Raw genomic sequence first — 26,057 nt, forward strand, 5'->3', positions numbered from 1 at the left:
AAGCAGGCCCAGATTTATCAGAAGGGGCCAGAGCCCACTGGGCCCCAAGGTGGCCAGTGCTGACCAGGCCTGAGGCAGCTGGTGCCTGCCAGGCTCTGAGGCGTCCGTGGCGGCCGCAGGCAGCTCGGCTGGACGCCCCGAGCACCCAGCGGTGCCCATAACGGCGGCGGTGCCCCGGGCGAGGGCTGGCTCTGGAGTGGGGAGGAGCGAAGTAATGGCCCCTACGGGCCCGGCTGCGCCGGGTCTCGAACCCGCAGGTTCCACCGCAGACCTGTCAATCACCGCGCCGCTGCGCCACACCTCCTCCTACTCCCCGCCCCCGCTCCGCCGTCTCGTGACCGGCGCTGCGGCGGCGTCAGCTGACCCGGCGCCTCACGTGACCCGCTGGCGGGTGTGCGGGCGGCGCGCTGCTGCCGGCGGGGGATGGAGCAGTGACGGGTGAGCGCCGTTGGGGCCCGCCGCCGGCCGGGACGGGGGGCAGCAGGAGGAGAAGGGGGAGGGCGGCCTGGATCGGGCCGCGACGCGCCCCGAGCGGCTGTCGCAACGCTGCGGCCTTCCCCGGCGGCGGGCCGCACAGAGCCGGGCCTGGCTTGACGGGCAGCGCCGGCGGTACCGCGCGGGGCCTGCCCGCCGCTGCGGCCGCGTCTCTCGGGGGCTCTGCCAGGCCTCGGCGCCGCTGCCGGGCGTTGGAGCTGCCCCGCCGCCGCTCTGCCGCGCCCGGAGCGAGGTAGCCGCTGCGGGGGTTTAATCTTGCGGAGGGCGAAGGGAAAGCGCGGCCCCGGGGAGGCTGCGCCGGTGGGTGCCGGGGCAGCTGCTCCCTGCCCGGGTGACGGGAGCTGCCGCCTAATCCCCGTGACCCAGAGCAGCGGCTGCGGGGAGGGCAACGCCGGCTCCCCCCGCCCCGCCTGCCAGCCCCGCGTTGCCTCTCCACGGGGCATGTTTGAACTCCCCGTTGTGAAATCTTCCCGGGCGCATCTCTGGCTTCCTCGTTGTGGTCGCTTCTGTTTATGAAAGGTGGAGGCGAGGAAGGCGAAGTGGCAGAGATGCTTTCCGAGAGTGAGCTTTAAGAAATAAGTTCTCAAGGACTCAGTGCTGGATATTGGGAGACTTCTAAGTCACGTTAGTAAATTGAGCTTTCCTGTTGAGCTAAATAGGAAAGAAGAAACAATTGTTCCCTACCCCTGTTGTTTTTGGGAAACGTTGTGCAAAGGGTCTTGCCTGAGATTCTGTTTTGGTGTCACTCTGTGTTTTTCCAGGTACAGCTGCTTAGCGGTTTTATTGCTTGGTTTATAGTATAGTATACTGCATGAAAGACTTTTATTTGGAAATCCATTTTTCCTAATAATATAGAAATTAGCAGTATAAATTATGGGTAGTAATGCAAAATACATTTTACGTAATATATCAAACTTACTGTAGGCATTAGAGTAGTTAGGTTTCAAAACCAAGTACTCTAAAGGAAACCTTTAAGGGATGAAATATTTCAAGTGTTTTATAGACGAGTTGTGCTTGTTTGACTAGCACAACATCTTGGTGGTGTGTTTATTTTACTTAAATCTCTTTGTAGCAGCACGTGGAGGACTATTACACTTCACAGTTAAGTTGTGGGTGTGCTTATGAGAAAGCGTGAAGGGCAACTCAATGAGATACTGCCCAGTTGTTGAATCTAAAATGAGAAAAGGATGTTCTAATAAATTTCTAGTATGTAGCCCTTACAAATGAGAACTTGTGTTCTTTGTGAGTAATAAACAAGATAAAGATGGGTCGAAGCACTACTGGTCTTGCAAGGTTAAATATTTTTTTTTTTGAGATACAGATGGTTTGGTCAATCAGTGTTAAAACAGTAATGTCATGATCTGTGGAATCGTAAGTATCAAGGTAGCTAGCCCAGTGCTGTATATAAAGTTGGAATTCCAGAATCTGTTCCTGGAAGTCCTAAACTTTGCTTCAGTATGGTCTATAGAAAGATTCTATTATAAACTTTAATTCTCATTTTCCTGACCTAATGTTTTGGGGTTTTTTTTTTTGGTTTTTTTTTTTGTTGTTTTTTTTTTTTCCCAGTTGCATAGCAAACACTTTTTTTTCTGAAGTTGGCTAGAAAATACAATGGCATCTCAGAAGTAGTTTCACTCCTTAACAGATGGCTTTACCCATATTCAGCAGAACTTCTACTCACTCAATATCATAGCGTGGTAGAGTACTGAATGGACAATGTTTAGGAAAAAAAAAATCCCACCACCTTGACAGCGTTAGCTTGATTAACTGTAGTTATGCTATAGCATTGAATGTTTTTAAATTGGTAGACTTATGTGTTGTAGACAATTCCATTTATGTATGGAGATACCCGTTTATGAATAGTTGTTCTCTTGCGAGCATACATCAGAAACGATTGAAACAGCAAAAATAGCTAACAGCGATGAGGCGAAACTATGCTGTGACAAATTCTACTCAATAGTATATTACAAAAGTGCTGATCATAGAGGTACACAGTATAAACAGCAGTTGTCCATTCTTCTTGCTCATTCTGGGTTTTGTACTTTCTGCCTTTTTTTTTGGTTTTCCCCTTGGTTTGTTGTCCAAAAACCTTGAAAGCAAAGCAGGAAAGTCTGAGAAAATTTGACTGGCATGATGCCCCTGATGCTCTTTGGGAGTGAGGAAGGTAGATGATAGCTGACAGGCAGCTTTTTGTTGGGATTATCCTCCCTACTTCTGCTTTACTCAATGCTTTCAGTTGCAGTCATAAGTAAAGTAAAGGAAATAAGTTTAATTGTCACATTGTTAGCCAAGTATTAAAAGCTTGAACTGTGCCTTTGTTGTGTTTGTTTTTCCCCCCGTAACTTAATTTTCAACATACAATGCTTCAAACTGCAGATGTTTAAGTTAAGACTGTGTCCTTATACAGATGGTGCTGAGTACAATGAGATCCCAGTCTTCACTGGACTAGAATTTTTGAGTGATCACATACTTACAGTAGTGTAGTTCTAAAATACTTGTCAAAAGCACAGAAAAGTCTCTTAAAGGCAAGGTGCAGCTAATAAATAGTGGTATCCATGTAACTGACATTCTAATGTTAAGGCCAGAAAGAGACTGATGGTAGATTTTGCAGGCTGCTGAGATGCCAAGGCTTGCCAATTCACAAATACTTGTTGACCTAAAGAATTAATAAATTAACTGCAGAGGTGAACCTTAAGGCAGACTTTCATCATTTGCAGATGAAAGGAATAAAATAATCGTTTACTGAAAAATACCTGTCAATGTACTTAGAAGACTTGAACACTAGGTATTTCCTGCTTTATTCTGTGGTCCTTTTCTTTAAAAATCATGGCTTTCATTTTACAGTGGGTCAGTATGTGGTTTTTTTTTTTTTTTTTTTGCTGAGTAGCCTCTGTTTCTGTTTTTTCTTACCATTCTGTAGCACTTCTCTTTTTCCACTTCTTGTTCATTGTTCCACATTCTTCTGATTTCGGATTCATTTTCTTACATAAAAAACCCATAAAAACAAACGTTAAAACTCTTCTGCCAAGCTTTTTTTCCTTGTATGTATTTGCAAATACATCCATTGAGTAGGTAGCTGAAAGGAGGAATCATCCTGCTTCCCATGGCTATTAGAAATGGAACAGAGCTTCAGGAAAACTAACCACGCACAGAGAAATGGTGAGGAAGGAAGGGAAGTCCGTAAGCTTAATGATTGCTGGGAGCTACAACTGTTCCACCTTTGCCTCTTTGCTTTGAACAGTAGAAAAAGACCTTTGTTATTCAGATGAACAACCCATGTTTGCCTCCGATGTTAAGGAATCATGAAGTCTTGTAGTTCATTGATTTTTAAGCATGAAAAAAGATTTGCTGCAAGTCTGTCAGGTGTTTATAACTTCAGTTTTATTTGTGGTAGACTTGTAGTCATCATATGAAGTCAGAACAGTTTAGTTAAAAGATTGGAAAACTTTACTTGTTCAAAGCAGTTATTCTTTGCAATGGATCTGTTGATTTTATTTATTTATTTATTTATAAAAAGATTTTTACGTTTTTAATGATGAGCTTATTTTCCCAGTCTGTAATGCGGGGAATGAGACTGTGTCACTCTAAACATGTAAGTGTTTCCTTAGATGATATAATCTCTGGAAAGTTTATACTTATTCTTTAAGTCTTCATGTTTTATGTGGAAAACATGAGAATGCAATGTTCCATCTGTCTTACTGTATAGGAGTCTGGATTCCTACGTTATGGCTCTTCTGGCTTTTACTTGCGATGTTTGCACGCTGCTGCTGCCAACACCTGAACTGGTTTATTTATTCCAACGTTTATTCCAAATGCTCTTCTAGTCCTAGTCTAATCAAATCCAAACAAAAACCAATTTAAAGCTTAAACACTTTTGAGTGTGTGTGTCAGCTTGTAGGGGTGTCTCCCTTTGTCGGTGAAGTTTACTGTAAACTTGGCCATGTCTTTTATAGGGCCAGAGTTCAGTGAAGTGTAGGAAAACATCATGTGCAGTGGATTCATTGAGTCTGGCATGTGTTAAGGAAGATAATGCATCGACGTAGTCTGAGTAAGAGGAAATTTTGTCTCATTCCAAATAATTGATAATTAGTAGACCTCCCGTGGAGGCTCGTTATGTGAGATAATACAGTCAGTGCTTCCCTAAACAAAGAAGCCCTGCAATATGGTGATGACTGGTGTTGCTTTAAGTTTTCATGATACCTCCCTCCCAATACCAAAATCATCGGTGTGGTATGACCAAAGATTGTTAGAGTAAGTGCTTTTGAGCGTGAGGAGCCAGTGGTGCCCGAGGGGCCATTGGCATGGGTTTTCCCCTTGTCTTTGATTCTGCTCTTGGAGACTTTCCCCTAACAGTCAAGGCCATGCATGAGGGAGGAAGTAAACCCAGTCTTTTCACCTGTTGTTCTCAGAGATAGGACCCCTTTTCCCACCCATACTATTTCCAAGAGCAAAGAACTCCTTATTCCTTCTACTTCCAGCCTACTTTGGCAACTTACTGAGGAAGAAGAGGGAGTCATGCCAGTGAGGAAGCTGGGTCAGGCTGGAAAAGCTTATGTGGAGTGGGACATGTGTCTGGTTTTGTAAATACTGTAATTTCTCGAATATCTAGCCACCTTGGCATTGTCTATATTTAGAATTATAGCACTGCTGTGATTGAATTAGACATCATGGAGTGTGTGGAATCAAGAGCCTCAATAACTGGGTGTCATCATCTCTTCTTATAAACAAGGCCCCTTAATTGAAGGAGGGTAGCTGTTACGCCAGTGACAAGATGTGCTTCATGATACTAATTTAGCGGTTGGTAAACTTCCTTCGGCCTTAGGGTTCCTGAGTAGCTGAACAAAGTAATTGGCTAACAGACCTTTCTTTAGCTCATCTCTAACTTCAACACCTTCGATAACTTGTTGACCTGGAATGATGACAGATGTGTCATCACCCGTGTGTGCTGTTTTGGGCAGAGTTTGCTGCTGTGTCTTAGTTCTTACAAATACAGTATTTTTCTCTCAAAATTAATTGAGTGCTGTAGTCCATGCTCATTATGAAATGTGGGTTAGTCACTACTCTTTCAAAGCTGCTACAGAAGACATTGCAAATATCAAAGTTTGACATTTTGATTCTGTCAAGGTATGCTTTGATTTTGTTCTTCACTCCGTTATTAAAAAACCCCAGTAACTCTCAACCATCTTGTTCTGTTTCTTAGCGACAGGAGAGTGTATATACTGTTAACTTCTTGAGCTTGTTTGCAAAGTAGCTCAACATATTTTGTATTTAGTACTGATACTGTCTTGACTAATGCTGGTATGTGTAACATTATTGAAGATCTGTGATGACAACATGTATACCAGGACTAGAAAGTGTCCTCTTTTCTGTTGAAATTTTTAGCTGCCAGGAGAATCTTCTTTGCTTGAAAGAATAAACTAAAGTTTATAACATTTAAATCTTTTTTTAGGCATTTACTTACTTTAAAATGCTGTCCTAATCTGAAAAGTGATTGGAAAAGCTGTAACATCAGAGTTTAATTTTTTTTTCCTCTTATGTATTCAGAAAAAGTTACCTGTTGTGCAGATGCTGGATAATGCATATAGCTGTGAAAATATGATTTGGGTCCTGTTTTATTGTATTTATTTTCAGTTAGATTGTTTGCTTGTAAAATCTTCCATGGAACTGGAAGGTTGAAATGGTGCTAATGGTGCTAACCTTCCATGGTTGAAAGGTGCTAATGTTGCAAACTCAGCCCACTTTAACTTGCACGATGGGCAGTTTAAGAAGACTTTCCAACTGTGCAAATGTGATTTGGAAGATAGGAAAAATTTAATTTGGAACCACGTGATGGTCTTGTTAAAATCTCTTACAGTCGTTGGAACTGAACTTTACTAACATGGAATGAGATGTTTTTCTTCAGGCAAAGCTTTGAATCCTGAACTAATGGCAGATATTCTTTCTTCCCCCCCACCCCCTCCGCTTCCCTGCTACTAGCATCTTGCCTCTATCTTCGGAAGCAGAAAGCGTCAAGGTAAAGACACAAAAATGACTGAGTTTTGGCTGATTTCTGCTCCTGGGGAAAAAACCTGTCAACAGACATGGGAGAAACTACATGCAGCAACTACAAAAAATAACAATCTTTCTACTAATTCAAAGTTCAACATTCCAGACTTGAAGGTATGTAAGCCCCATGTCATGTTTTAAGAAGTATGTTTGTTTTACACCATCTTTGTTTCTTTAGGCTAAAACTGTAGATAGGGAATACCTGCAGACCTTTTAGAGAGAACAGCTGACTTCTTTTGATGGTTACATGTGGATATAAAAAGTATTTTAGACAACAACTACATTTTTTTTCTGAAATTCTAAGTTAAAAATTCTTCACTCTGTAAGTTTTAAAGGTTCAGCAAGCTGCATTCTTTCAGCTTGTTTTTCCAGGGATAATAGTCTTCACCTCAAAATGCTAGCAGTTAGCTGGAGAGAAAATTAGAAGGAAAAGGAGACTTGTGATCTGAGTATTCAGATGATACAATTTCCTTTGATTTTTTTTTTTTGTTTGTTTATTTTGATTTTTACTTCTGAATTGTTTGCTTCTCCTTTTCTGGATGAGATGTGGTGAAAAGGCTCAATTTAAAATATAGGCATTCATCAAACAACTGCTGCCTTTTCTCTGTTCAGAAGTAAGATTCTTCTCTTAGAGTAATGGTTGTCTCCAGCTGAGCAGCTGGTTGTCTCTAGTGTGACATGCTGATGTGTGTTATAGAAAGTGGGAAGAAACATGTTTGAACTATTACTGTGATAAGTGAAGAGAGAGATTCTGAAAGCAATTTCTCTTGGTTTAATACAATTATCAAGGTATGAAAAAGTTATGAGCCAGTGTATTCTTTAAGAAAAGGCCTATCCTGACACCTGAATGTTTCTTGAACAAGAATTGTGAGCTCAGTTCAGCTGAGTGAAAGCTCGTCAAAGCTTATCAAAATGAAGAGGGTAAAAAGGCCACCAGTCTTTGTCTAGAGAATGGATCAAGTTCAGGTGGCATGACGCCTTGTTCCTGTCCCTGCTGAGGAATGGGCCCAGGGCACAGAGTGCTTCAGTGTGTCTTTTAAGAGGATCTTCCAACTGCCGTAACTTACATTGACATTTAGACTGTCTTGAGTTATTTCAAGAAATATACTAGTAGAAGTAAAAAGAGACACTACAACAAGTGTCTGCTCTCGGGAGAGCCTTGGACGTGAGTCAGGATGGTTTTCAAACTGTAGGATGCCTACAGCATTTAGAAGGTTATCACTGTGTCGTAGTTCAGCCCTGATCAGGACCAGACTACGCAGTCTCTCTCCCGCTCCCCCCACCCTCCGAGAGAACAGGGGGAGATGATATAAGAAAAACGGCTCAAGGTTTGAGATAAGGACGGGGAGAAACCCTTAAAGTTACCGTCACGGGCAAAACAGACTCGACTTGGGGAAAACTATTCATTTATTTTCTAAAATTAGCAGGAGAATGAGACAGGGAACAAGATAACCTCCCCCCACCCCTCCCTCTTCCTGGGCTTAACATTATCTCTACTACCTTCCCCCCCCCGAGCGGCACGGGGGGGGAAAAGGGAATGGGGGTCGCGGTCAGTTCATCACGCGTTGTTTTACGCCGCTGTATGATCGTCGGGGGAAGAACTCCTCGCATTCCTCCTCTGCTCCAGCGTGGGGTCCCTCCCACGGGCCACAGTCCTCCGTGAAACTGCTCCGGCGTGGGTCATCTCTTCCACGGGGTGCAGTCCCTCTAGAACAGCTGTCCCAGCGGGCCCTCCACGGGCCACAGCCTCCTTCAGGCCTCCACCTGCTCTGGCGTGGGGTCCTCCACGGGCTGCAGGTGGATCTCTGCCCCTCCGTGGACCTCCATGGGCTGCAGGGGGACAACCCGCTCCACCATGGTCTTCACCACGAGCTGCAGAGGAATCTTGGCCAGGAGCCATATTACTCCTCCCCCTCCTTCACTGACCTTGGCGTCTGCAGCCGTTCCTCACAACAGGCTGGCAGACACCTCTCAGGATCCTTTTTACATCTTGTTCACTTCTCATCTCCTCTCCACTTCTTGCAGCCAGGCCGGGCCGAGTTGGGCCCAGTCGGCTGCCCGGCGGGAGGCCAGAGGGTGAGGCCTGCAAGGCCCATGAGGCTCGCGCCTCCCCCTCTCTGCTCCCCGCTCAGCTGCTTCACATCTTCTCCCCCTTTTCCTGTTTTCCCCTACTTAAATACGTTATCGCAGAGGCGTTATCACGGGACATTCTGCTACCAATTGGCTCGGCCTTGGCCAGCAGCAGGTCCGCCCTAGGCCCGGCCGAGTCCACTGAACAAAGGGGAGCGACTTCTAGCAGTTTCCTACAGAAGCTACCACCTTAGGCCCCCCCTCACTAACAAAACCAGAACTGAATTGTTTATAACCATGAGGGTTATACATGATTGGTTTTGTTTCTGCCCTACTTCCTAAAAGGGTTGAAAGCTGAATGTACTTTATATACAATGGGAAATAGTCTGGCTTCTATGGACCTGGTAAACCTGTTTAAGGAGTGAAATCCTTTAGTTGAAACTCATTGAAACATTGATTTAGCCTCCATGAAACAGCGGCTTTATTGCTTAAAGACTTTTTCTACGGCTTGTAAGTGACTAGTCAAAACATTGGCTTCCTTTTTTGCATGTAGCTCAGAAGGAGGTGGGGCATGGATAGCAATTTGATTATGATGTTACTTAAGTAATTGTGCTCCTTTCTCCTTCAAGGCTAAAGAGAACAGGAATAATGCAAAATGACTGGTGGTCAAATATATAGAACAAAGACGCTAGACTGAAAATAATGTTAATAGCATCCTGACTACACAGAAGACTCATTTATGCCTAATAATATTTCAACAAGAAATATAAGCTAGGAGCTAAAATATTAGAGATAAGAAGAGTTGTCTTTTTGGCAGTATCTCCTACATTCACTGAACAGAATGACCAAATGTGTAAGCACTTCTAGAGAGACCCAAGGAAATGCTGATGACCCATTTAAAAATAATCACCCTTTGGCTGTTTAACTTGGGCATAGCTATACTGTTTTTGCGCTTTGATGTCTTAAACCCATTTGAGACTTGTTTATGAAATAGCTAAACAGAATATTTTACTGTGCTGTAATTTTCATACCTGAATTATACAGAGTCTAAACTGGTTTGTTATCCTTGGCCCCAGAAAGGTATACATATTGCTCTAGATTATTACATGAAATTAGAGAAGAAAGTATTTTCTGCAGGAGAGAGGAAGAAAGAGTAAAAGCTTGTAGACAAGATAGGTATTCCATTACTCCAGATGCAAAAAGTCCAGACTCTTGTTGGTCTGACTGCTGCAGTACTCTTGTATATTCAAAGTTTTGGGTGTTCTGGTTGCCTCCAGCACTGAGATACCTGATTATAAAAATTTCAGATTTGATCTAAAGTAGTAAATCAAATGCTGAAGCAAGTGACTTCTGGGAAATCCAGCCAATTCATAATGTGAAAGTTGTTTTAACATGTTTTGGATGGCTGGAGTGCAGGACTGAAACTGTGCAGCAAACTAGAGTGAGTTAGATCCTGATACAGTGGTGTTTTTGGGGTATCTTGAGCAAATGAAACCCTGTGTGACTTTGTTAAAGCAACAAGTCTGAAATCTTAGAGTACAGTGTTTTATGGTGTTGTTAAAAGCTACCTGTTTAGGAGATTTAGCTTGTATTGTAATTTGGTTTTATCTGTCTATGTTTATATACAATTGCTAATGCATTTTGATGTTTCTTTCTAGGTTGGCACACTGGATGTTTTGGTTGGTCTGTCAGATGAGCTGGCCAAACTGGATGCGTTTGTGGAGAGGTAACAGTTTATTTTTACTAGCATGCAAAATATTAGAATAATTACGTGATGGTTTGCTGAGCCCTAACAATCCATGGATTATTTTCGACTTTTTTTTTGTTTCATAGTGATCGTCTGTAGGCTGTCGGCACGCTAAGATTTCAATAAGCTAAGCTGCTGTTTTTCATAGTATTTGTACTTGAGGGGGAAAAAATACTATCTGAACTTCTTGTGAAATAGTGGGACATTATGCATTGATGAAGGACAGTTCTCCCTATAGTAGTGCTGTCTGGTGCCACGTCCTGGAGAACTTAGAAGAATTGAGCCTGACAGCTGCAGGAAGTGATGATGAAATGGAGCAAAAACTGTTTAGCAAGTTAGAGTACTATTTACCGACTTTGGGAAGGTAACCATGTTTGCTAATCCACAGAGAAGATGAAACAGCGTTAACATTAAAATGCGAAAGCTGTTAATTTTGGAGAAACTAGTGATTCTTTGAAATGTAACAAGATTTCACGTAACCAGAACTTGTGGAGCCATCTTCTGTTTCAAGGAGAGAAATGTTAAGTAGTTGTTTTTATTTTAAAAAGGAAACTGTTTGGTATGGCATATCTGAGTAATATTAAACATAGGTTTTCCAGTGAGGAAGTCAGGTGTTGTGTGTCAGATCTCATGATGGCTTAGGGCTCTCCATAGCTCTTCAGTTATCTTTGGTGTTTCATTGTCACAGTTGCCTTGTGTTTAATTTGGATTATTGATGATTTATACCTCGCTATTTATTTTTAGAAAGGGGTTAGGATTTTGAAAGTACCAGAGACTTTAAAAAAAAAAAAAGGTTCGAGTGTAGTGAGATTACACTGGAAGTCAACTGTTATTATCTGGAGACAAGGGAAGTAGCTTTACCTTGTTGAGAACTGATGAGTAGCAACACTAGAGAAGGGTTTAAATAAAGTTCTGGCATGTATCTGAGCCCAGTTTGTGCTCTTGGAAAGCTTATGTGTGAAGCAATCAACTCTTCCTATTTGATCCCATCTCTTAATTCTTTTCCCAGGCAATTTGGATCAGTTTCATGAATGGTATTTCTCAAAATGGCAGTTTTAATTTTTTTTAAATCTTTTGTTTTTCAGTGTTGTAAAGAAAGTGGCCCAGTATATGGCTGATGTCCTAGAAGACAGTAAAGATAAAGTTCAGGAGAATCTTCTGGCTAATGGAGGTAAAGTATTAACCACAATATGTGCATCCTAAAAGTGACAGGAGCGAAGGCAATGATCTCGAAACATACTGAATGCTGCTTCTCTGTATGACATTCTGAAAGCCTAATTTAGACATGGAAGTACTTTTTTTCCATGAATCATTTGCCCTGAAACAAGTTATAAGATCCAGAATGGCAAGAAATTAGATCTGTGTGTTAAATACTCACTTACAGAAGCCTTTTGATCCTTTTGGGTTGTATTTTGTTATCACTGGTCTCTGGTGGAACATAAAACTGATCACTATAAACATTCTTTATATTAGTCTGTTATCTGAATAGATATGATTTTATGTAAGCTATGCTGGAATACTCAGTTGTTCCCAAATTATGATAGAATGTCTTTGTAAAACAGTTGCCTTGTGGAAATATTTATCCTTTTTATCACAGTAAAGAGCTGCACTGATCTCTAAATCAGTATTTTGTTTTCAATAGCAATTTTAGAAAATTTAACACAACTTGTATTGATGCAAGAGAGGCTGATAGGAGTGGCTTAACATAAAGAGAAGTGCAGCAATCCCAGTTAACACAGTTATTCTTAGATAGGAGCTTGGAGTAGTCTCTCCTAGACAGCTTTACAGAACTGTTGATTCAGGTGAGCTACGTAATCTTTGCTGCTTCCCCCCCACCCTGCCCCCCATTATAACTCTTCCTTCTCCCACTTCTCCCATGTATTTTTCACAGGAAGGAAAAAATAGTCTTCTCTGTGCTTCTTCAGCCATCACTGACTTAATAGTAAATACCACTTAAAGTCTACAGAGGTGGAGAAACCAGTATCTGAAAGCAGAGGCCATGGATAAGTTACAGCTTGACTGTTTATTTTCAAATTTCTTAAGCAACAGGTTCCACACGTGTGAAGGTCCACGAACAGTGGAATCCTACATGGAATATAATACACACCAGTCTTTTTATTGTCTATCTTAACAAAGTTGTTGACAAAGTTGTTCTTTAAAATTTTAGTTGACTTGGTCACCTATATAACGAGATTCCAGTGGGATATGGCCAAATATCCAATCAAGCAGTCCTTGAAGAATATTTCAGAAATTATTGCAAAGGTAAGGTAATTTGTTTTATGAAACTTTCCTGCTTGAACTTGAGATACTTATGCACAAAACTTGGTACTCAAAGGCATTTGTCTATTTTTGTTAGTTTTATGTAACTTTGGTAACAATAGTAGTAAACGTGGTAGCGGTGTCTGTGTTTGAGTAACCAAAGTAGTATATTACATGGGGATAGGATTTGGAGAATGCTCCCTGAAGGCCATCATGTTGTCTCTGCTGATTTTTGTTTCCAAAGATCACTGAGTTAACAAATAAATAGCTAGCAAATTATGTCGCTTACATTTAAATTTTGCTGTACTGGCATGCCATTTGTCTCATGTTCTCAAATTTTGTGGGCTATTAGCAGTGAACCAGGGAGCTTATTTACCTTCTGAAAGCTATGGCACTCAGTTGTAAGGGGGGGAAAAAAAGCCTTCAGTGTTAGATGTAAGGAAAGCTCATTTGAGTGTTGTCATCTTGACCTTGGTAAAATTTTTTGCACTTTGGGAACTTCGCTTGGTTTATACTTGCTGTGAGCATAGATAGGGTCCTCAGCAGTGACTTCCTGTATTCAATCAGTGCAAGAGTTCTCTGTAAGCTACACTTGCTTTAGTATCTTTCCAGCTTTTTCAGTTTGGCTTTTTTTTTTCTTTTCTATTTTTTTATAATCTGCAAACTGGCTTTGAATTAGCTGTGTCAATAAAGCACATAACTTGGAGAAAAGAAGCAGCTGCTCCAGGTTCCTATATCCATCTTTGGTGATGGATATGTGTAAACTATACTCAGGGTGATGATAGGAGTTAGTGCTGGCAGACCAATGCTTTGCTATAACTGCAGATTCTCTAGATGTTAGTTTCTTTCTTGAAATGATTAGTTTGAAATTTTTGCTGAGATTAGAGTCTTTATATATTGTACATAGTTGACTGAGAAAGCAACTACGGCTTTCATTTTGATATTTTCTTTTGGGCTGTCTTGAATTTACTCCACAAATTACGTTTAGTAACTGTTCCTGGAAAACATCTGCAGTGTGGAGTTTGGTTGGAGGAAGACTGACTGATTTACAGCTCTTAAGATTTCCACATTAAAAATATGCCACAGATTCAAAATAATCTCAATATCTGACCCTACTTCAGTACATAAGCTTTTGCTTCTTCAGAAGGTATCAGAATGAAGCATTTGGCTGTTTATAGCAGCTATTTGGCAGGTGTAAGCATGAAGTTTAAGTTGGGAAAAGAGGAAATTGGTGGGGAAAGTGGGATAGAGAGAACTTAAGACAGGGTGAAGTGTTTTCTACAAGCCTTGCCAAGGAAGTGGTTCTTGAAAAAGTTCCTTTCCTTTGGCTTGGCCTTAGAATAGGAGGGAAAGTTACTGAATTTAAAAAAAAAGAAAAAAAAAAAAAGGCTTCAACTGTGTTTTATCTCATTTTTGGAACTTACCTGTTGCCATAGTATAGAACTTGTTTTTGTAGCAATTAATTTTGTGGCAACTAAGAACATGAAGGGATATGCCCTTTATTGAAATATTATCAAGGATTCAGTGCATGTTATCCTGTGTCCTGGAGTTTGATAAATAATTCATCTGCTTGCAGCAAAGTTGTATTCCAGAATCTGAACTTTAAATTAAATAACTGGCTTACATTCTTCTCCCTCTAGTTTAGGGACCTTATTGAGTTATTAGACTGAATACTGAATGCAGAGAAATAAGTCTGCTGGAGTTCGGCATGAATCGTCCTATTGAGGGTTTCTATTTTTCTGCATGTTTAGCTGTACCTGTCTTCTATAAGGACAGCTTCAAGGACGCCTGTGTATTAAATCTAATTTCACATAGTTTAAAAATGCTTTCAGTTGTGAGCCACAGATGTGTCCGTAAAGTGGAAAAGAGAAGAAGGGTGGCTGCAATTGCCTTATGTTCTTGTAGAAGTGACACCGAGGAGATAATGTCACAGGACTGGAAGCAGTTTTGTCCATAACATAGATAGTTAAAAATCTTTACTTTTAACATGTGATTAACATGAAGATATAGGAAAATTGATAGAGCTACATTAATTAAAATCTGTGGAGCCTCTTGACGTGTTGATGTTAAAATAACTTGAAAAGCTTGTCAAATAGTGAGGTACTACTTTTCGTATATGGTTTTATATCCTCATCCCTCACTATAGCAGCAGATTCTGATGCCTGCCAAAATGAGAGTAATGGCAACTGCAGTGGGGAGTTTGTCGGTTGAGGCAAAATTATAACAGTGTTGGAAACATTTAAAATGAAAGGAAATCTACTGAAACTATCCATCAAGTTTTTTCAGCTTTTAACTTTCAGAAGCATTGTGAACCCCCTTGTCAATACTGAAGACTTTGAAGACTGTATCTGTGCCATGTGAGAGCTGTCACTTGATCTAGTCATTCTTTGTATTTGATATCATGGTCATAAGACTGTTACGCAAGGAGACAACCTCGATAGCCTTAGTGCCCTAGTCCATAATTTTCAGCAACCCAAGTTTCTACAGAAATACAACAGCTCAGTTGTATAGTTACAAGAAGACATTCATGTACTGCCAGTGACTATGTAAATGATTTAAATATCTGGGTTTTGCCCACTGTGTTGGGCTGATACTTTCTTTAACAATATCATGAGTCTGCCTCATTCTGCAGTGACCTTTGAGTTATCCACCAATTCTGCCAAAAGGAATTCCAAAAGGAAAATTCTTCATTTGGCAGTTTCACACAAATATGTTTTCAGGAGCTCTAATGTGACATTGAGGTTTGTGGTTCTGCGTTCCCTAACATTCTAATAGGAAGTGAAGCTGATTCTTCTTTACAGTAAACTCTAGATAGTGGAGCAGTAACAGGCTTTTGTCTGAGCAGTCATCTTTTAAAAGGCTACTGACTTAACAAATGAGAGCAATTTGAGTATTGACAATTAGGAAATGATGAATGGGACCAGTTTGTAAAGGCGGTGTTTGGTAGCAATGGTTTTTGTGTTTTGTCATGAAACAATGCATAGTTAGACTGTTGTTGAAAGTTTTGATCCTTGGAAAAGGTGCAGGGGAAGGTTGTCAGTCTGGGAAGTCCAGATGCATCAAAGTACCAGCTTAATAGCTTCCAATTAATTTTTCCCTTAATGTTGTCTTCTAGCATTTAAAAAAAAAAAAAAGTTAGTGCCATTTCTTGTTGTATAACAAAGTTTTTGTGAAGATGCTTGCTTTGTGACATCTACTGAAATGTTTCACATGCTTTGCAAAAGGCTGCATCAGTCAAAGAATTTAAATAACCTTAAATACTTATCTATTTAAAATTTTCAGAGTATTTTGCCTAAAGCATTGCTGTATCTGCAAAGGTGCAAGCTGTTAACATGCTGCCAGATGAAACTGCCAGAATGTTCAGGCTTTTAATGACTTCTTCCTGCTACAGACAAGTGAACTTGTGTTACTATAAACAAGGTCACTATGTAACTAAGTGATGTAGTTTTTGAGAGGTTTATTTTGTGGAAATAAAATCATATCTAGATCCCCATCCTGAAGTGTTGTGTGCAAACAAAATGTTTTGCCAATGGCCTAAGTCCAAATAAAAGGAGAGTCCCTTGACTGTGTTCACATGCTTCCCTGGGAATTTTTATATGCTCGTACCTACCCACCATAGTGAGGAAGCAGTGAAGGAGGGGGCAGGCAGCATTACAATACCAGACCAATACTGTACTATGTTCTTTCAGTTATTCAGCTATTACTAAGTATATTGATTTTAAAAATACTTCCTTGTATAGGGTACACACTGATAGGAGTATGATTGGATTTTTAAGACCTAGTAATTGCTTAATTTGTTTTGTATTCTTCCACTTATTACCAAGTTACCTAGCTGGAAATGAATCATTTTTGGTAATCCTTCTAATTAATTCTGGAGGATGAATTTGAGAAGGATGGATTACTTGAGCAGCAATGGCAAGCCAAATGGAGAGTTTGAGTCTAAACAGTAAAATAGTTGGAACTTTGGTATCACAAAGTTTGAAAGATGATTGAAGGCTGTCAGCGACATTATATTCAGAATGCTGCCTCTACTGGATTAGACAGATTTATTGTCTGAAATAAATTGGATTCAAGTCTGAAATACTGTTTATCTGTCTACTCTGGAACTGGCCCTGTGCAGCTTCAGACATTCCAAAACACGTAAGTTTTTACTAAATGAAGAAAGTCTCTATAAATCAGATTTTTCTTTTTAGTTGTAAGCCACTGCCAATGTAAAAGAGCAACATAAAAGAAGATTTTGTGAAGGGAGGTGGTGATATAATTTATTGTGTTTTCCTTTGCAAACATACAAAATGAGAAATAGCTCTGTTTGGGGGGGAGACGTAAAATAACTGTGATAATATTTAGAACTGTAAATAGTAGCAGGTACTTGGAATTTGGCAGATGATGCATTTATTGATATCCTACCTTTGAATGACCAAGTTCTCAAGGAGAACTGCAAATTGCAGTAGGCAAATACAGTGCAACAGAGTCTCCTCTTAAGTTGAAGATGATACAAAGCAATAATTCTTTGGGCTGCTTCGTTCTTGATTTGCTACTTGTAAAACTTGCCATCATTCTTGTCACTGAAACTCTAATGAGGGAGAAGTGTAATAAGTATAAAAGTAACAGCTGGAGAAAATGATACCCAGTGTTTACAAGTGAACTTGTATCACAGTAGGAAGGTAAACTTCAAATGATCTCCTTGTCAGCTGAGATGGAGGGTGGTAGCTCAAGATGCTGGAGTAATGATCACCTATGTGCAGTAGCATGTCCAGCTGATGCCAGAAGAGGATGTGTGACTTTTATTATTGGCTGATTTACCTTTAAAGGAACTATAGCTTAGAGTTTTCTGAGTTTTGAGTGGAGTTTGTCAAGCACTAGAGAAATAAACATTTTAACTTGTGTATTTTTTTAATTAAGTTCTTGTTGGCAGATCTAAGCTTTGAAATGAAGAAATAATTTGAAAACTATTCTAGTTCTTTAGACAGTTCCTTTTTATCTTTAAGGGAGTAAACCAGATTGACAACGATCTCAAAGCAAGAGCCTCAGCATACAATAATCTTAAAGGGAATCTTCAGAATTTGGAAAGAAAGAATGCGTAAGTCACATTGGTTTTTGCTAATATAGCACAGGAAAGTTATCCAACCGTGAAAACTTAGCAACATGTGAAGAGGTTCAGGGTCTAAGCTTAATGTGTTTTTTGAGGTGTTTATCAGTCCTGAATAGCAGTTGTCATAAAAGAACATTTATTACCAGCTGTCTTGCTGGTAATAGCTCACTTGTGATTGATAAGCAATTATGAAATGCACAAAAGCATATACAAATAGCATCAATTGCTGCAGCTTTTGAGACAAACCTGCTGTTAGTGGCTCAGGTGTTACTTAGGTGTTTGTCTAAACAAGGAGGTCTTTCCCTTCACTTCAGTTTATGCTTTAAGCATATCAATATTACTGGGTTTTTCCCCTCAGAATTAACCAGCAGAGAGACAGCTGTTGCATATGTGCAGATAATAAATTAAGCAAGGACTGCATGCTGTCTTGTCATGTACATGTGATGATTATCTGAAATACAGTTGAGGTACAGTAATTCTTCTGTGCAAGTATGGTTGATTAGTTTGACCCAACCCTGCCATTACAGTTAATGGTACAAGCCTGCTGGCCGATTCAGCACCATGGGTCATACTAATAATAGCCATTTTATGAGTGAGCCATAAATTCTGTGTTAAGCCATGGTTATTAGTCAGCTAAGCCCCATTAAATCTGCGTATGTTTTTCATCTTTTGTGAATATGAGGCAATATGCTGCTTTAAATTTTTATTGAGGTTCTGTATGTGGGTCTGTACTAGGTTAGTTGTAACTCTGAGGCTCCATATACTAGACTTCCCATTAATGGTTTTAATGGTTCTTGTGGTTTTAAATCACTTTTAAAAAGAGAACTTGGCTTCTTAAGTGTGTGAGGCATTTGGAATATGGAAATAACACACAGCAGTGGAGCTACTGATAAAAACTTTCAGGGACTTTAGACAGCAAGATGTAAAATGTATTTAAGGACATTTTGTTTGCTCTGGTAATAGCGAATGCTTAGGTAAAATATAGTTTTTGAGAATCTTGCACTATCAAGCACTGAAAACTGTTGTCCAGACAAATTAAATTCTTAAACGTATGTTTGCTCTTTATTTACTCTGGCTTTCTTTTTTCTGCAGGGGAAGCTTGCTAACCAGAAGTCTTGCTGATATTGTAAAGAAAGAAGATTTTGTACTCGATTCAGAATATTTGGTCACGTTATTAGTGATTGTACCGAAGTAAGTTTGTTGTTTGCTCTAAAAGCAGAATAAAATAAGAAATATAAATCGAATAATAGATTCCACAACCCTATAATAGTGTAAGAAAGGACATCTGAATTTGTTTGGGATTTTCCTGAGTGAACGAACACAAAAGTTTGGATGGTTAATAGAGGCAAATGAGCTTGTGGGCCTGTATTCCGTTGTTCACAAGAACTCGTTGTAAGGAATGCAGAGTGCTCATGAATTTCTTTAAGAAACTGGAGATTAGACTTATGTCTCTTATCTAATACTAGCCACGACTAGTCATGTTGCACGAAGTATCTTTATGAAAATAGTACTGAGTAAAAATGGGACTTGTTTTACATCGGAAGGCTTAATGATTGAATTATCCTGGATAGGACTCTGCTGGCTTTCGGCACTTAGTTAGCAAAGTGCACTCTTCACTTCTTTGCTGTGTACTTTTTCGGATTACCAGAACACAGCTTTTCTCTGATATAAATCTACTAATGGAACACTGCTTATGTCATGTCAAAGGTTCGCTGGGGAGAACAGCTTGTTCCTGTCTGAAATGTTTAAGCAACAAAAAACCCACCTTTTCTCATGGTCAAGGAAAGTGGTAATACAGGTGTCCGTAAGACTTTTGTAAAATGAGGAAATGGCACTAAACAGTATTTGTGTAGCTGGGAACAAAGAGACCTTCAAACTTGTAAAGATAGCCAGTAGTTTCTGTCAGGTGTTAAACTGGTGAAGGCGAAACAGTTTTGCAGTGGCTTTAGCAGAAAACAGGTGGTTAGTATATCTTGACTGTTACTTTCCTTTTACCTTTGACTTGGTTTTGGTTTTGAGAGGGTAGAACTTCTTCACCACCAACCACAGAAAGTCAGGGCTTCCAAAATTCTCAGTGGTCCTTCAGGCAAGTGCAGGACTCTCGGGAACCCGTTTGAATTGTGGAAAAAGTATTCCTGTTAGTAACTTGGAAAAGCAGAGTTACATGAGGACTTTCTGATAAGCCTTGACAGTTAAGTCCATTTGATCCTCTGAGATCTGTACTTAATGATGACTAATTTAATTTCATAGTTCTTTGATTTCAGAAATTTTTACACTTGTAAACTTATGTGAAGACTGAAGATAAATTATGTTACTTTTGCTATAATTATAGTTTATTTAGCAATAAACTTAAAAACAGCATGAGGAAGACTGTCCCTGGTGTCTTGTGTATTTCTGAAGACCTACACCTGGATTAAATGTTCTTAACATTTATTTGGAAAAATAAATCCATTAATCTAAGAATTCTTACTACAGTACTAAAAGTCTAACCATAACCTGTATATTCTCTAGGTTAAATTATAATGACTGGGTTAAGCAATATGAAACACTAGCAGAGATGGTTGTACCACGTTCCAGCAAGTAAGTTGTTAAATACATGTCGTATTTGCATGTACTATATTTTATAAGTGTTCTTTATCTGTAGTGACTTTGAGTTTTAATAATTTGTCTGAAACTTTTCAAAATGTCTAGTTTTATAACTTTATCTGGTCAAGCTTCATTATGTTCTAGTTGAGGAAAATTCAAAAGATCTCTAACTCTAGAGTTAACAAAGTTATCAAACTAATTTATGTGAGAGGAGTGAAAACATTGAAAAGTTAATTTAGTTCAGGTCAGGCATATTCAGCTTCAAGCTAGTGCACGATGGGGTTTAGCAACAAATACTAGCTGCTAGCCTGTAAGCTTTATGCCTGTATTCAGAAGACTTGAAAGAAGTTATATATACTCTTTGAAAGCAGCTAAAGAATAAAGAGCTGGAAGTGTAGATGGTTTTCTTCTGTGCAAAGTAACTTGTCTCTTAGGGGCTAGCAAAGGTCCTTGGTACCAAGCTGGTGCTTGATGTCTGTGATTGGCAAGGCTGAGGCCAGAATTTCATAACGCTGTTAAGCCACTTCAGTCATCTTGTAACCTCACTGGAAATAAAGCCAGCATGTAGCACAAAGCATTGATGTGTTGTTAATTTTAACCGACAGAGTGAGATTTTCAGGCAGATCTGATATTAGCAGCTCTGTGCCAGTTATAAAATCTAAACTTGCTCTGGCTAACTTCACATTTTAGTTGGATCAACTTAGCGGGAAATCTACTAATGATTCTTACTGAATTACTGGGAAACCGTGACCTAGGGATAGTCTAAGAAGAGGTGACTTTTTAAACTGTTGGATAATGCTTGTATGGAAGAAGGTATGACACTGAAGAACAATCTAAGTCTCTTAAAGCATTTTTCCTAAGGTGAAGTCTCAAAATAAGCCAGTACTGTCTTGAACTATAAAATATTAAATGTAGGGGTTGTCTTATAGCCTAAGAAACACTTTTTTTCTTACCAACCTGGGTCTTTTTAATTTGTGGCTGTTTCTAGTTTAAATCAATTTCCTTTTTCTTTAAAACACGCATTTCTAAGAATTCTGCAGTCCCAGCTTTTCAGTATTAAACCAACTTTAGTTCTTTTTTTCTGTAAAATAATTTTAACTTGAACAACTATTCAGACATGTATGAAGTGTTTGAGTGGTGAAGTCTCTGAATGTGAAATGGAAACTGCCATCGTCTATGATGGGAGTAATTAAGAGCAGTTGCAAAAGTTTCAGTTACTTTCTGTATAAGGTGTTTAATTTGGGAACTAATTTTGTGTGATTAGCTACGTTTATATTCTTGCCTAGTAGTGATAAAGTACAACAAAAGCTACTGTAGATCAGATCTGTGGTGACTTGAACCTTTTTAATTCTGACACTTTTTTTTTTCTATGTAGTGTACTCTTTGAGGATCAAGATAGTTACCTTTGTAACGTCACCTTGTTCAGGAAGGCAGTGGATGACTTCAAACATAAAGCCAGAGAATATAAGTAAGGCTTAGTGTGTGTTCTGTCTCTCATGCTTTAAAGTACCTCTAGATACCCACTTTTGTTTTTGTTCACTTCCAAATGCAGATTTATGGTCCGTGACTTCCAGTATAATGAAGAAGAGATGAAAGCAGATAAAGAAGAAATGAATAGACTGTCAACTGACAAGAAGAAACAGTTTGTAAGTCTGTATAAATTAGTCATTATAAAAAACATGAGGCATCAAAGACTTGTTATTGCTACATAGCAATTTCATGAACTTGTGATTCTGAGAAAACATTGCAAGGACGATGTGACATAGTCAGCCTGCCACCCAGCTAATCTGCACAGGGATAGCGGAGTTTCCTGTAGCACTAATGCTCCTCCCTGTGTAGAACCAAGTGCTCATATTGCAGCTGGTAATATATGAAGCTCGAAAAGAGACAAGAATTTGAATGAAATAATCAGATATTACGAAAACAATCCTTAATATACTTAGCCCATGGCAGCTGAGATGGTGTACTGAAGAGACAATGGAAGTCTCTTCAGTAATTCAGAAATGAAATTTCTATTTACTTCATATTGAACCACACTTGAGCCATTATGTCCATAGTGAACTCTGCCTTTAAGCTGTCTTTATTATCATGCTGCAGACACTGAGTATCTGCTCAAGCATGCTTAATGAGCTGAATCTTTTTCTGAAATTTGAATAACATAATTGTTTTTTCCTCTTCCCTTTCACAGGGGCCTCTGGTTCGGTGGCTGAAAGTTAATTTCAGTGAAGCTTTCATTGCGTGGATTCATGTGAAAGCACTACGAGTTTTTGTTGAATCTGTTTTAAGGTAATGAGGCAAACCTGAATGATGGGGTTTAGCTACAAATACTAGCTGCTAGCCTGTAAGCTTTATGCCTGTATTCAGAGGACTTGAAACAAGTAACATATACCCTTTGAAACCATACAAAAGGTTACTTATACCTTTTGAAATCTTCCTATACTTTGTAAGAATTTATGTCTAACTTGGGTTTACCAAACTGTGGTGTGTCAATGCTGCTCTTCCCGTAAGAGGAAACAAGAAGTAGGACGGTAAGAATAGCTGATGGGAATAGCTTTTGTTGCCAGTTGTGGAATATTTGAGATAGATAATTGTGTATCTTGCCCCTTAGATAGTCTTTCCACCAGTGCTTTAGGAATTACAGGTACTCTTTTAAGTTGCAGCAAGGCATTTCTGCTGATTCTTAGCTTTATGAGCTACTTGTAAAAGTGTACTATATCTTCTATTTAAGTGGGAAATATGAATAGTTCGGAAGAAAAAGTATGCAGGCTTTGAGTAATACAGGTTGAGATCTTGAAATGTATGTTTTTTCTTTAAAACGTGCCTTTCTAAGAATTTTGTAGTCTAAACTTTTCAGTATTAAACCATTCTAACTGTAAAATTTCCCTGCTTTTTTCTTCATACCTTTCCAGAAATATAGTTACTAAGTTGACTTAAGAACCACTGTAGTTGTTCTGCAGAAGAAGGACCTGGATTTTTTTTTTTTAGAGTTGAAAGGATTTCTGCCTTTGTCAGTCAGAAAACGGAAAGGGTTTTTTTTAGCCTTTTTGATAAGTTATCATAAAGGAGACAACCAAAGGAGAAAAATTAAAAAACCAACCACATTAATTTGCATTCTACTCTGTTTCATACCTGCTACAGGCTTATTTTGAAGACAAACTTGAGTAAGGAAGAAAGCTGAACTTGATTTAAATATAGGCAAATGTTTCCACACATCTAGAAAGAAGGATTGAGCAGAGACTAGATTCTCCACCTAGTGGCATAAGCAAAGTCTTGCAAGTAAACTAATTGGAATGTTCAAAACTTAGTCTGAGACTTCAGGTAACTTTGAGAATTGCGCTAAGTACTCAAGGATTTTAAATTATTTTAAAATCATTTAGACTTCTGTTTCGTAGTTTGAAACTTACATCAAAAAAGTAGAACTTCTTTGTTCCTTATGAATTGTAGAAAAAGAATGGTCTTACAAAAATGAAAATGAGCAGAAAGAATCCTAACGCTGAAGAGGAAATTCTCAAAATAAAATTCTGCTTTAAAAGGATAAAAGAAGGCTTATTTCAGCACTTTCATAGTTTTGTGCTTGATTTCCTCAGGTATGGTTTGCCAGTTAACTTCCAGGCAATGCTGCTTCAGCCTAATAAGAAAACAATGAAGAAACTGAGGGAGGTTTTGTATGACTTATACAAACACCTTGACAGCAGTGCAGCAGCTATCATTGATGTAAGTATTTTTGTAACTGCTACTCCCCTTCATTGTTAGGTTTAGTCTGTTTTAACAACAACAAAAAAGCCAATTTGCTTTATTAAAAACACTACACCTCTCCATATTCTCCATTGTTTTCTCACAGTACAGAAAACTGTCATCTTATAAAAATGACACTTCTGTTTTACATTTTTGCAAAGCAGATGGTATTTAAAGTTGTAACCAATGCATTTGACAAGCTATCTGGTATAAAAGTCTCATGTAATTTCTTCTTACTGCATTCTTTCTTACTGCCGATGGAAGGATATCTTACAGACTGCATACATATTCATATCCTCAAAGAATTCAAAGTCAACTTTGGTCTGAAACTAGCCTTAGGGAACTTTAACACATTTCATATCTTTTTTGAGCCCAGAAGGAGTACATAAATTGTCCACAGTCTACAGTAACAGTGGCCTTAATACTGAAACAACTTTTTTTTTTGGTTACGTTACTGTGTTTGTTTTTAAGTTAACATAGCTGTCCTGTGCTGAAGGAGGCTGAACTGATGTCGAGATGGAGACACCCTTTCCATCTGTAGAGGTCTCATTTTCATGTTTAAAATGAGTTTGCTGGGAGGCTTACTCTACTAATTTGTTTTGTATTGAAAAAAAGGTTTTCACAGTTAAAGATTAACTAAAGATAGACCACAAAATGAGTTTAGCTAAATTTAAAAGGATTAAAAATAATCTTTCTTAATATTGTATTTAATGTAATGTTTTTTCCAAGTATTTCCAGGCCTTTTTGGGGAAAGGAGATGTAAGACAATTAAGGTGAAAATTTAAAGATGCTGAACTTCGTGTAACTTCCTGGATTATTCAGTACCCTATAACATTCTTTTCATAAGACATCTGTGTTTAGAAGTGGTAAAACACAATTGCAGTACTTTTCCTTCGATTTAGTGGTGGTGTCTTTACTGTAGCCACAGATGTGAATTATTGATACAGAACTACTTAGATTTTGAGAAAGCACTTGTGTTTTATTTTGAGAAACACTGTTATTAATTTGTCAAAGTTCTAACTTTGTTGCTTAAACAATCACTTGACCATGAAAATTTAAGCTTGAAGTCTGGCCTGGCCTATTTGCTTCTAAAACATGTGAATGCTTCATCTGCTTCTGAATTGTAAGAGTATAATTGGTTTCAAAACTTTATTTGCAGGCAACTATGGATATTCCAGGCTTAAACCTCAGTCAGCAGGAGTACTACCCATATGTGTACTACAAGATCGATTGTAATTTGCTGGAATTCAAGTAAATGCTCCCTAACATGACAATCTTCTCAGTGTTGGTGTAAACAAACAGAAGTGAGATTGAAGTACAGTAATACACTCTACTAATCATATGCTTGCTTCTTATGTTAGGTGAATTTAACACACAGTGGTCCATCTCTAGACATTTTCTTTTTAAAGAACAGTGTAGGTAATCTGCTTTTAACCAGTAACATCTGTAAATGTATATTGAGAGAATTGAAGTATTTATAAACAGAGTGATTTATTTAAGGAAAAGCTCATTCCTATTTCATATGGTGGTCTGTGTTAATTCCATTTACCATTGTTTATAAAAAACACCCTTGTTTACAGAAGAATAGTGTAAATGTTCATGGCCATTTTGTTCATTTGATTTAGTCGATACAATTGTGTTAACATTGTTGAACTGTGATGTAAAGTATGTAAAATTGGTATAAAATTGTGCTTTCTGAATGGTTTAAAATTACAATTGAAGCACTGTAAACACAGGAAAAAATAAACATACCTGTGCAGATGTGTCAATTTCTTGTATCACCTGTAACTGTAGATTCCTGTGTCTAAACTGAGGCAATGTATTAAGTCTTAAAGCCCATGACGCATCCTGCATGCAGTGGTACAGAAGTGCAATTGGCTTCAGCACAAATACTGTTAAGAGATGCAGGGAGTTACTTTGCTGTGTGCAGAAATGCTCAAGTATGTTGTTTGGCCACCAAGCCTATGTATTAATGTTTTTCACGTTTATATCTTCGTGACTCTGAAGAAAAGATAGGACACAATTATT

At 38.9% G+C, this 26,057-nt stretch overlaps 1 protein-coding gene across 3 annotated transcripts; it reads left to right on the forward strand.

Annotated features, from left to right (window-relative positions):
• The first annotated feature begins 349 nt into the window (after positions 1-349).
• On the forward strand, positions 350-25,798 carry ATP6V1C1 (ATPase H+ transporting V1 subunit C1). Of its 3 annotated transcripts, none has more exons than XM_086741123.1 (13): positions 350-438; positions 6,472-6,654; positions 10,269-10,336; positions 11,443-11,528; positions 12,525-12,619; positions 17,605-17,696; positions 18,801-18,899; positions 20,220-20,288; positions 21,670-21,762; positions 21,847-21,940; positions 22,483-22,580; positions 23,882-24,008; positions 25,189-25,798. In XM_086741123.1, exons 2-13 carry the CDS (start codon positions 6,523-6,525, stop codon positions 25,282-25,284), a joined length of 1,149 nt encoding a protein of 382 aa, XP_086597249.1. In that variant the 5' UTR covers positions 350-438; positions 6,472-6,522; the 3' UTR covers positions 25,285-25,798. The 3 variants fall into 3 exon arrangements, with proteins under 3 accessions (XP_086597249.1, XP_086597251.1, XP_086597250.1); XM_086741125.1 differs by lacking the exon at positions 350-438 and adding an exon at positions 707-727; XM_086741124.1 differs by lacking the exon at positions 350-438 and adding an exon at positions 872-1,256.
• The last annotated feature ends 259 nt before the right edge of the window (positions 25,799-26,057 follow it).

The sequence above is a fragment of the Chlamydotis macqueenii genome, chromosome 2 (genome assembly GCF_036417535.1).
Source record: "Chlamydotis macqueenii isolate bChlMac1 chromosome 2, bChlMac1.mat, whole genome shotgun sequence".
Taxonomy (NCBI): Eukaryota; Metazoa; Chordata; class Aves; order Otidiformes; family Otididae; genus Chlamydotis; species Chlamydotis macqueenii.

Bases quoted from the DNA above. Each gene is read 5' to 3' on its own strand.
- ATP6V1C1 (XM_086741123.1), top strand. From the start codon at position 6,523: ATGACTGAGTTTTGGCTGATTTCTGCTCCTGGGGAAAAAACCTGTCAA. The intron at 18,900-20,219 runs GTAAGTTTGTTG...TATATTCTCTAG, and splicing joins TTATTAGTGATTGTACCGAA to GTTAAATTATAATGACTGGG. The intron at 21,941-22,482 runs GTAAGTCTGTAT...TCCCTTTCACAG, and splicing joins CTGACAAGAAGAAACAGTTT to GGGCCTCTGGTTCGGTGGCT.